The following is an 11,035-nucleotide window of genomic DNA, read 5'->3' on the forward strand; positions in this document are numbered from 1 at the left end:
TCTTTCAAAATAAAGGAGAGTGAGATCCTTCAACCGTCGTTTTTAACCGCAAAGCCTCATGGGAGTTGTGGTTAATGGTGTTATTCAATCAACCATCCGGACTTCCATCCTTTAATTCTCGACCTTGATGTATAAAATAATTACTTTCGAAGTTTTAGACCCTGAACAATTTTAATAACGTACTCAAGTTCAGTATTTGTTAATGCCTCGTTTACGATGGTTTTATTACCCTACTGCTCTTTTAACAGCTAGGAACTGGTTGTTCTTACATATTGTGTTCCTGTACATGACAAGGGGATTTTTTTCTCTGGTGTGAAACCAGTTTTAGCTTTTTATTGTTATATTTATGCATTTACAAAATTGAATTAATGATGTTATTTTCTTAATCATTGGGCACCCAACTTTAATTACATGCATTTTGATGGTCAGAAACCTTAAAATAAAAAAAGCTGATTGTAGAAGTTCAATAACAAAACAAGCCTCCACATACAAAACTTAATACAAAATTTGATTTATTTTAGAGTAAAAAAAGAACATGAAATCATTAGAATATAAGCTGGAACATCACAGATCTCACAGAGGGAACTCAAGTTTTCATTGGGCATTAATATATACACGTCTGGTCACATATGCTCTTCATCAGTCATGAGTTCAAATATTCCCCCTTAATACCACTCCAGAGTTCATTCCACTAAGTTCAGCCCAAATCAACCTCCTTGTGTGTTCAGAAGCACCGTTATTAATAAAAAATTTCACTACCAATGCAAGTCTCAGTGTGGTGACTGCGTACTAGCTCCAGGAGACTCTGACCGATCAAGCTTCATCCCTGCTTCTAGTGAGGTGGAGGAGATTGAGGTTGGTAGCACGGAGCTCTTAGTCTCTAAAGAGGAAGGGGCAGATGAAGGCAGAGACACCACAATGTATTTCTGTACTGGTCTCGGACCTGTAAGTCCAGGGCCACTGCCTGACTCCAGTTTTACCAAAGGCTGCAAGGTAGATGTAGCGCTGGGAACAGTGCTGGTGACTGGTGAGGCAGACTGAGAAGAACTCAGGGTGATTACCTAGAGAGGATAAAGAAAAATATTTTGGGGTTGAATATATAAAAACAGATCTCAGTAAATCTTCAAGAGTGGCATCATTGAGCTGGGAAGTGACACATCCACACTCTTAACCATCATGATGTGACTATTTCATCAATTTTAACTACAGCTCTTGGAAGTACAAGGATGAAGTTTCTCACAGTGGTATTGTTAAAATAAAATAAAGGAGTACCTGCTGAGTTGAGGCAGCACCTGCACTGGTTGCCATGACAATGTACTTTGTTGCTGGGGGAGAAGGCTGTGACGGGGTCCCTGGTCGAGGAGACATCAGGGTGAGGGAGCTTGGGACCTTGATGATGCTGGGAGTGCGAGGACCAGTTGACCCACTTATCCCGCTCTGTGAGACTGTGAGTGTTGGGCGAGGCTGAAACAAAACACACAAATAGCTCATTCTTCAACAGCTGTGTGTTGGTTTACTTCTGCTAAATTTTCCACACTGATTCAAACATAAAACATATCTTTGATCAGTTTTTGATGTACCTGGGTGATTGTTAATGTGGTTCTGTTGACCTGTTGAGCTTGTAGTGCTGCCTGAGTCCTGGCTTTCATTACATGAGAACACAGCATTGGACCCAGATAACCATAATCTGTCCGGTATGCCTCCACAGTGTCAGGCTGAGGCCGGATCTTGGCAATGACACTGGCACAATGTTTCTATTAAAAAAGACACAAACACATTTAAAATCAACCACGACAGTAGTAATAATAGTAATAAACTAAAGGCAAGTTTTATGTCTAGGACTCTAGCAAAAAAAAAAAAAAATTAATCAGTCACCTTTAGTTAATTTTAAATCCATAGATCTTACTGATTTGGAGACTTGTTACTTTTAGAATTCAAAAAGCTTTCACTTGTAAACTTATTTTAGTATTTCAATCTTATCTTTTAAAGTTTGGTGAATGTTTTGTTTAACCGTGTCTCCCTTTAAGTGCTTAATTAAATGCATTGTTTTTTAGTTCTGTGCAAAGCCGTTACAATGTGCATGTGTTCAGAAATTATTTTCCATCAAAAACATAGATCTGTCTACTTCTTTTTCTATTATGAAAGCATTCCAATCTTGGAGAGTTGCCTATTAAAAAGTGAGAGTTTCATTATTACCAGTAAGAGGGTCTGAACATGGTCAGCTCCAATCTTATCAATATTGGAGACCACTGGTCCTTCCATTACTGCTTTGATGCGAGCACCCTCTACAGAAAGCCGGGGAAGGATCAATGTTTTGATCACCTGTGGAGGAAAGTATGAAAAGGTATTCAGCAGTAGAAAGGAGTAGGAATGTTAAAGACAGAAGGAAAGATCACACTCACGTCAGTTCCAAGTTCTGCAAGTCCAGCAATGCAGCCATAACGTGTGGTCCACTGAGTTTTATCATCCAACCAGCTCTAGGAAAGCACATCAGTCTGATTTAGTATCTAAAGTGGTTTTAATGTAGAGTCACACCTTCAACTTCATGACTTAATTTTAAACTGTAAGACCTTAAAAACACCCACCTTAGTTAAAGTCTTAGTAATACGGGACTGGATGTTGTTTGTTGTGGTACTGAATGTTTTACAACTTTGTGCCATAAGACGAGCAGCAAAGTCTCGCAGAGCCCAGTGGTTGTCAACATCAGGTCGCAAACACAGCTGCTTACTCACAATGCACGTCACGACAGCTGGGATGAGCTCATGCAGCTACAAACACAGATCAAGAAAAGAAAACATTATGGAGTTTTCTGAGCTTATAACTCTTTACAGATTATGAATTTTGTTTCTTTTTTACTCACATATTTCTCCAAATACAGCGTTGGGTTGTCCATTAGGGCTTTGACCATCCGCATTAGATAAATCAGCAGAGCTAAGTTGTTTTGCACCACATTTACACGAACCTTAAAGAAAGCAAAAAGTTAGTACTTTCGGCTGTGATACGCTTTTTGTCTCATTAGTGATCTGATTCATTATGCAAAGCTTTATAACAAGATGCTCACTCCTTCAGATATAAATGTGCTGAATCTTGGCAACATCTGATACAGCCCAGGATCTGTAGCAATACTCTGCAGAGCTTCCTGAATGAAACATGAAGAGAAAACATGGATAAAACAAAGAGGGCATCACAAATGATGCTAGCAAACATTTTTCATAATTTTGTACAAGTGTGCATTGTCATCACATTTTTCTTATCAAAATGCTGACCCATGATGCCTGAAGTGTACTGTAACTAAACCAAAACAATATGAGTAAAGCACAAAGTACATTTACAAACAGACAGTACTCACAGCTCTCTTGGCCTCGCAGGAGCCGACACATGCTTCTGTGATTTCCTTGTAATAGAGCTGCTGTTCCACAGACAGCTCATGAGTGCTGCGTGGTTTCAACCTAATGAGACCCTTCTCCTTTCCTGAGAGAAAGCAAACACAGAATAAATCCATCAAAATGGGTAAAGAATGAAAGAACAACAGAAATTTTAAGCTGATTAAAACCTAAAATACTAACCTTTGCCGTCAGCAGCTGTGGCCCCCTGACTCTTTCCTTGAATTGTACCTTCCTCCTCCTGACCAGGCTTGACCACTTTGAGGGGTTCAGTAGACTCAATCTTTTGTTGCTCTTTTGGTGCTAAAATGAAGGAAGACAACCCAAATCAGTTTTCATTTTACTTATTTTCAATGAACTAAGAGGAATATTCCGATAATCATAAAGAATTACACATTCAAAGAGAGCTCACCAGGTGGAGGATTTTCTGGAATAGCAGGTTGCATGCCTTCAATACTTAACCAGTGGGCTGTGGAATAACAACAATCATGTTGCATGAACTCAGGAGCCAAATAGTCAAAAGGTTAAATTTTTGAGTATAAAGCCCTGTGTAAACAAACACGTAAATTGCAGGTCTGAACAACCTCTGACTGCTCGTTACTCTAGTCGTGTAGTTACCTTTGAGGGACACATCTAGTGGAACTCTCGGGAGTGGTGTGTTGATAATGTCACTAAGGTCAACTTCCTTTTCTTCATAGAAATGAAGCTCTCTTCCACCACCACTAGCAAAGCGAAAAGGTATGAACTCTTGCGACTGGAACCCATACAGTGGCTAAAACAAACAAACCAGAAATAATAAATTTTATGCAGTCCTCAATTTTATTTTCACATCATAATTGAATCAAACTTTTATAAAAACCTTTTTTAAGGTAAAAGGATGACTTTTTTCTCTCACCTCCACATTTTTTAGTTTGAGAGCATTATCAATGTCACTTGTAGTTAGTTTACGTCTCTTCCCATGATGCATGAATTTAAGGGCATCCTGTGAAAAACAGAAAAAGAAAACAAATAGTTCAATTCTATGTTTTAAATATGATAAGTTAAACAATCTCTCTCAGAGAACATTATAAAATCCAAAAAAAGCAAAACAAGAAATGTATTTAATGATGAATGGCTTACTTGTGCAATTTCTTTTATTCGGTAACTGACTTCTTCACTGAGGGCAACACAGCTTTCTTCCTGTAACTGCCCCACTCCCACAGACTCTGCCATGGCCTTCATTGACTCAGTGGGCAAGATGACCGAACACTGCTTTTGTCGACGTTCCTCTGCCATGGCTGATGAGGCAACATGGATCAATGAATATCACGCTTACGAAGTCACAACAAATACTCATATTCAAACAAATACATTCAACTTTTCAGGAGACAACAAATCTTGAGAGCACAACAGTAATGAATGTGGTGCTTACTGGGGGTATTTGGAAAGCCACAAAGTACATAGGGGTTCATTAATCTAGTTTGGAAAAAAATAAATCTACTCCTATGTAACCAAAGATAACTGTTGGAGAAACACAAAAGCCTGTGATGGCTAAACACAAAATCCCTTCAAAGAAGCTCGACAGTAGTTGCTGTTCTGAGATGATTCTCCTCCACACACCCTCTAAGACGCACAAATGCACGCTGTAGAACGGCATCAATGATACATCAAAACAACGACATGCATTAAGCTGAGGCCAAGAGAGCAGTCATCAACTTGAAGCATCACTTGAGCAAGAGAAGTAATAATAGAAGTAGTGGCTGACCAGAATCCCTAAACTGTCAAGGCTGATAATCAGACTGCAGGGTAGCTGATGTCTGATTAATCACCTTAGTATCATCCGATACATCATGACAGAGTTTGAAGAAAAACACTTATAAATAAGGATTTTACATTTGATCAGCTGAGTTTAAGGACAAATGGGTTCTAATTGGGAGGGCGTTGCTTGACATTTAGCTACACCAACGACGCTGCCTTTGGTTTCCCTATCATTATTCTTATATTATTTGGCTTCACAAGTGCATGCATCGGCCGATGTCTATCAAATCAATATGCCACTGATCAAAAAAATGAGCTCGACTGTAAAACAGATACGCCTCTGACTAAAAGAAAGGAAATAAAAGAGGAAAATAAAGCGGTAGTCAGTGCTAATGTAAAAATAAAGATCGATTGGAACGGTTTTCACTCATATTATAAATAAATGGCACAATACACGAGAGTTGACGTCTAGTATGTTTACTGCCATCGACACGCTGACGTTAGCCGTTTCAGCGATGTACCTGAAATAACATAATATCAACTCTTTACCAGTGGAGATCAAAAAGATATACAAGTTTTTTTTCTGTCCAATGCGTGTAAACAAACACGGAACTCAAATGAAGCGGGTTAACCACTTTGACGGGAAAACAAACTAACCAACTCTCCATCAGCTCCCAAAAACACAACCCAAACCAAACTAATATCATTTAAGATGTTTAAGTGTCAAACTAATAAGTAAATATATTTCTAACCACTTTAGGTGTGCGTTTGGTTTAAGAGTGACTAATTAACGCTACATTTGCAGAATGTTAGCTTGAGTGCTAACAACTTAGCTTTCGTTGACGTTTTACCTGTTTGAAGTTTTTCCTCTCCTTTTCTGAGTTAGAACAGGCAATAAGGCTATAAAAAGAGTCAGTGGTAAAAAATGCAACTGCAATTGTTTAGTAAAGCCGATCCTTTTCTCTTAATGTCCATATTTACAGTAAATCACCAACAGTTCACGGGTAGCAGCAGAAACAGCCGCTGCTAAAATAGCGCTTGCGTTCCATCGCCATTTTGAGTCACGTTCCGGTTACCATATCGCGAGACTTTAAAATAACCGCTTGACGTAATTTTATCACAGTTGTCCAAAGCAAAAAACTAAAATAGCGAGAAGAGAAATTGGCATTGTCGTAAAATACATGCCAAGGAAGATTTATGTACCCATTTTTAATGAATAATTTAACGTGGAGCGTACTGCCCATATATTCGTTAGTCAAGAATTATTTCTGGTAGCCGGAACCCTAACATCCTTAACTACACGAGGGAACCTTACTCGGTTGCACCAGATACAAATGTCAGGAGCGTGGAAGGGCATTTGGAGCAGAAATCATGCATAGATTTGTGATACGGGCGGTAAATGCAGCTCGAAAGTCTTCACTTGGTGTCCCAAAGTCGTGTGTATTGATATCTAAATGTGACAAGACTGTAACTCCAGGGTTTGGGTAAGTCTGACTGCTTTGACTACACAAAAATATGGTGAGACAACCATTGAGTCATAAGTCTCGAAGCTGTTTAGGAATGGATTTCATGGCAGAAAACTCTACTGTATGGCAATTACTTGTAAAAAAAAAAAAAAAAAAAAAAAAAAAAAAACGGTTTTCATTACAAGAAAACACAAGAAAACAAATGCAGTTAATGGAACTAACAATAATGGGGTGGGCCATCTCAACTTTTAGTAGTTTGCGTTGTTCAGGTATATCAATTAGGTGCTGGTTACCTTCGTTAAATTTCAACGGATATATATATATATATACAGGAGCGTGTATGAAAAACAGGTTTGTTTTCAGCTCCATTTGATATTGTAATTTGAAAGCCGTTTTTTTTTTTAATTTCCAGAAGAGTCTGATTATTTTACAGTATAAAAGTATAAAATTGTTTGTCATAACAAGACTTACAACCCTATAAGTGTTTGATTTATTTATGTTTTTAAATAATGAATTTGTCAAAATCATGCGATGCCTAACTTGCTTTTTTATTTTATTTTTTTCTTCTACTTTTTCTTTTTGTCATCATGAAGGATTGACAATGGAAGCAGAGTCAGAGCCTTCATCACAACTGCAGGCAGGCACTGTGAGAAGAAAAATGATGTTTCCCCCTCCAACCAGGAAGACAAAATAACCACAGCAACAGAAGATGACCCAAAAGAAACTTCAACTGTACTGACACAGAAAGAAGCGAATGACAGTACAGTCTGTACAGCTCCAGAGCAAAGTGAGCATCCAGTGGTGTTAAAGACGGATAATGGAAGAGCCACGCAGCAGCAACAGCAGCAGCAGCAAATGGATGTTAAATTTGAAGAGGCCATTGAAACAACAAAACAGGTTAAGTCACCTGATGGGAAAAGCAGTAAAGAGGATCTCTTAAGCATTCTTGGAACCATGAAGGTGGATGTCACAAGGAAGAGGAGGCTTAAAGACTTGAAAGCAAGACAGAGCACCGAGATTGCCCCAAAAACAATGCCAGCAGCTATGGAGAGCACCATCAGTATGTTTCAGAATGCAACAGAGGAGGCTGCTTCACAAAGGTAAAATGTTCTTGGAGTCGTGTTCCCTTTTTCAAGTTCAAGTTTCTCTGCACTGCCACTGTTGTAACGTGTAATGTGTTTTTGTGGGTTTTAACTTGTTAACTGACTCTAGAAACCAATTTGACAAGGTATCTGATACTTCTCTTCATCCACTTATTCCGGCCTTGCAATGTTTTCTTTTGTTTTATAGTGAACTAGATCCTGAACTGGTTGCAGCAGCCTCCGCTGCTGCCTCCACTCTGCCTAATAAAAGCCAGGCCACTTCTGAGCTGCTCAGACGGCTAAGGGAAAATGAGGTCGTCACTGAGGCTCAGAGGAAAGGAAATACTAACAAACTTGGGTAAATTTCTAATGCAGAATCTTTTGGTTGAATTTATTTTAAAATGATATCAGGTCTGCATTTTCATTCTGTAAAACAGAAATAAAAGGTATCTCTTTGTGTTTAGGTATAAATTTCATTTTGTTTTGCAGAGTGATTATTGCTGACATGAAAGTAGGGAGGAGTTATAACAGAAAGAATGGTCGACCATCTAATCAAATCCGGTTTGATGAAGATGGAAAAGAATATGTTCAAGAAAGAGGGATCACTGCTGAACTGGACGGTGTCAGGAGAAGGTAAGAACTTTCATCACATCATAACTCAAAGAGTTTTCCAGGAAGACTGTGCTAAATGTTTGTTTTATCCTTTCAAGGAAGAACTTATTGTCAGGGAGAAGGCTGAACATCTTTTCTCCTGCTACCGATAAAAATGCCATGGAGACCACAGCTGGTAATTATCTTTTCCGTTATTGAGTCCACTAATAAGCTTTAATTAATGCTCATATTCTGTAAAGGGAAATGTTTTGTCTTTTTTGTTTTAATATTGGAATTCAAGGCTTCATTACAATATTTCCAAGGTCAATCAAAAACAAAAATTTCAAATATTGAAACATCAAACTTCTGAAAAGTGGTCAGGCTGTTATACTACAAATCACTGGATCAATGCAGCAGAGCTCAGAGGCAATCAACTTGTGGCACTACTGAGGTCTCATTAGAGCCCAGGTAACTTAAAGCAGCCTTCAGCTTATCTGTATTTTGGGGCCAGGGATTTTTCATCTTTCTTGACAATTTTTTCCAAAGTTTCTCTGTTCAGGCTAGGCCAGTTGGCTGGCTAATCAAGCACAGTAATGATTCAGCTGGCAAACCATTTGGTTTTAGTTTTGGTGCTGTGGGCTGGTGCAAAGTCTTATTGGAAAAGAAATTGGTTTCTCCATAGAGTTTTTAGCAGATTGTTGGGCTTTCTCCTGGTAGGTGGCTGTATCGACTTTGGACAAAACAGGGGATCAACACTGGCAGTTGTCACAGCACCCCAAATGATCAAAAACTGCAGAATCTTCACACTGAAATTCAAGCACAGTGGATTCTGGGGTCTTCCACAATTCCTCTATACTCTATACCTTGATTTCTCAATGTGCAAAACTTACTTCCAACTGAAAACAGGATTGAACACTTTATAGCAGTCCACCTCTTTTTTCAAATTGGCCCCAAAACACCAAACACTTCAGATGTTGTTCCTCTTTCGGAGGGACTTGCTCTTTACCTGAGGATGTCTGTGTGTGTGATGGGTCTTACACCAGCCCTAGTCTACTTGTTTGGGAGATCTTCAAAGTTTGTGAATCAACTTCTCTTGATAGTCATCCCGAGACTTTGCAAACAGCCACCTTTTCAGCGAAGGCCCTATCTGGACAACTGTTCAGATAGCAATTTCTCCATGATTGTTGTTGCATAGTCTGAGGTAGACTCAGACCTATCTGCTCATGGTTGATTAAGCTGCGATAAGGCTCAGTCTTGCCTTCAATATAGGACTGGATCTTTCCCTACCTTGATGAGTCTTTGTAAAAAAAAAATATGTAACTAATGCTTGCAATTGGTTTTTCATATTTCAGCACTTCCAACTCTCTGGGACGTGGACTTCGCTCATCAGTTGTCTCTCTCAACCAACCAGATGCCCCGGAATGGGCTTGAAGAATTGATCCAGTTGACCAAAGAGGGGAAATTGTGGCAGTACCCAGTTAATAATGAGGCTGGTAAGTTACTGTGGTTATATAGATAGAGAATGACATCAAAAGTTCGAAACATTGGGAGACCTAACTAACAATATCTTCCTTCTCTGTTAGGTTTGGAGGAGGAGGCCCAAGTCTTATTCCATGAGCACGTCTTCTTAGATCAACACTTGGAGGAGGGTTTTCCTCGTCAGGGACCAGTGCGTCACTTTATGGAGCTTGTGGTGGCTGGTCTGAGCAGAAACCCTTACCTAACTGTCCAACAGAAGAAGGAGCACATTTCCTGGTTCAGAGACTATTTCCACCAAAAAGAAGAGGTCCTGAAAGAGGCTGATGTTTACCTAAGCTAAGCTCAAAACAGTCTAATATGTTGTCAGCATTTGCAAAACCCTGTAAGTCCAAACTGCTCTGTGACATTAATCATCTTTAGCCTTAAGAGTTAAAAGTTTAGATGTAAACTTTGGTGGTTAGTTTGATTGGACTAGAAGCCAGGGTTCCAATGCCAGAGTTTGCAGAGTATCTCCTGTTTCTAAAAATTAGGACTTTAAAAATGTTACATATTTTCATTGCTGGCTGGTTCAAATGAGGGAAATATCTTGTGCAAGTTATAAAAAAAAATATCTAAAGAAGCAAAAGTGTAGTCATCGCTTTTGTTTGTTTTATTCTCTGCTGTAAACCAACATCTATAACTGATAGTCTGTTAACAAAAGTACCATACTGAGGATGAATGATGAGTCTACGGGATAATCTGCAAGCCCCAATTTCAGTATAAATTGCCCTGGAAAAAAGATTTCGGAAGATTTTTTTTTCAAGATCTTAACAAAACTGTATTTTTAATGAAGCTCAGTCAAACACCTGTGATCATGACCAACATTGTTTTTCTTGGAAGGTTGTAAAATTAAGAATAAATTGACTATAGATTCAGTTCAATGTAAGAGTGTTGTTAGACCTTGGGCTTTGTGTGCAAAGTAGGTGCGTATCCTTCCTGGTCAAAAAAAAAACGGACTGCAACCCATTTTCTGAAAAAGTGTGAGAATGAGTGCAAGACATTTTAAAGTACCTCATCCCCATATTTTGTTCACTTTTCTCGAAACGTGATTGGCATAAAACGTGTTGGTAGCCCTTCCCTACTTGTGTGTATCGGTGTGAATGTGAACCGTTTATGAGGTGACCCCTTGTTTCTTAAGGACAAAATGGCCACCAGAGGGCACTACTGATATTGTGTCTCAGTATCTTAATATGCATTTAAACATTTGAAAACAAGGCATGGGCTCTTTGATACTTCTAACCTTCCAGACCCACCCACC

General features: G+C 38.9%; 2 protein-coding genes across 2 annotated transcripts; one reads left to right on the forward strand and one right to left on the reverse strand.

Moving 5' to 3' along the window:
• Positions 1–529: 529 nt before the first annotated feature.
• Positions 530–6,197, reverse strand: taf6 (TAF6 RNA polymerase II, TATA box binding protein (TBP)-associated factor). The gene is made up of 15 exons (XM_074672632.1): positions 5,972–6,197; positions 4,503–4,660; positions 4,279–4,365; positions 4,002–4,155; positions 3,796–3,852; positions 3,567–3,686; positions 3,350–3,471; positions 3,062–3,139; positions 2,861–2,962; positions 2,586–2,768; positions 2,403–2,477; positions 2,197–2,322; positions 1,581–1,754; positions 1,273–1,464; positions 530–1,061 (listed from the first exon to the last, which is right to left on the reverse strand). Exons 2-15 carry the CDS (start codon positions 4,656–4,658, stop codon positions 771–773), a joined length of 1,917 nt encoding a protein of 638 aa, XP_074528733.1. The 5' UTR covers positions 4,659–4,660; positions 5,972–6,197; the 3' UTR covers positions 530–770.
• Positions 6,198–6,408: 211 nt separating this feature from the next.
• On the forward strand, positions 6,409–11,029 carry mrps31 (mitochondrial ribosomal protein S31). Its single transcript, XM_074672634.1, has 7 exons — positions 6,409–6,604; positions 7,180–7,686; positions 7,877–8,026; positions 8,158–8,301; positions 8,379–8,455; positions 9,612–9,752; positions 9,843–11,029. Exons 1-7 carry the CDS (start codon positions 6,492–6,494, stop codon positions 10,076–10,078), a joined length of 1,368 nt encoding a protein of 455 aa, XP_074528735.1. The 5' UTR covers positions 6,409–6,491; the 3' UTR covers positions 10,079–11,029.
• Positions 11,030–11,035: the final 6 nt, after the last annotated feature.

This window comes from Halichoeres trimaculatus, unplaced genomic scaffold (assembly GCF_033239565.1).
Source record: "Halichoeres trimaculatus isolate MK-OKI-2021-1 unplaced genomic scaffold, fHalTri1.1 fHalTri1_scaffold_6, whole genome shotgun sequence".
NCBI lineage: Eukaryota > Metazoa > Chordata > Actinopteri > Labriformes > Labridae > Halichoeres > Halichoeres trimaculatus.

Bases quoted from the DNA above. Each gene is read 5' to 3' on its own strand.
- taf6 (XM_074672632.1), bottom strand. From the start codon at position 4,658: ATGGCAGAGGAACGTCGACAAAAGCAGTGTTCGGTCATCTTGCCCACT. The intron at 4,156-4,278 runs GTGAGAGAAAAA...TGTTTGTTTTAG, and splicing joins TCAAACTAAAAAATGTGGAG to CCACTGTATGGGTTCCAGTC. The intron at 3,140-3,349 runs GTGAGTACTGTC...TGTTTCATTCAG, and splicing joins CCTGCGAGGCCAAGAGAGCT to GAAGCTCTGCAGAGTATTGC.
- mrps31 (XM_074672634.1), top strand. From the start codon at position 6,492: ATGCATAGATTTGTGATACGGGCGGTAAATGCAGCTCGAAAGTCTTCA. The intron at 6,605-7,179 runs GTAAGTCTGACT...GTCATCATGAAG, and splicing joins ACTGTAACTCCAGGGTTTGG to GATTGACAATGGAAGCAGAG. The intron at 8,027-8,157 runs GTAAATTTCTAA...TTTGTTTTGCAG, and splicing joins GGAAATACTAACAAACTTGG to AGTGATTATTGCTGACATGA.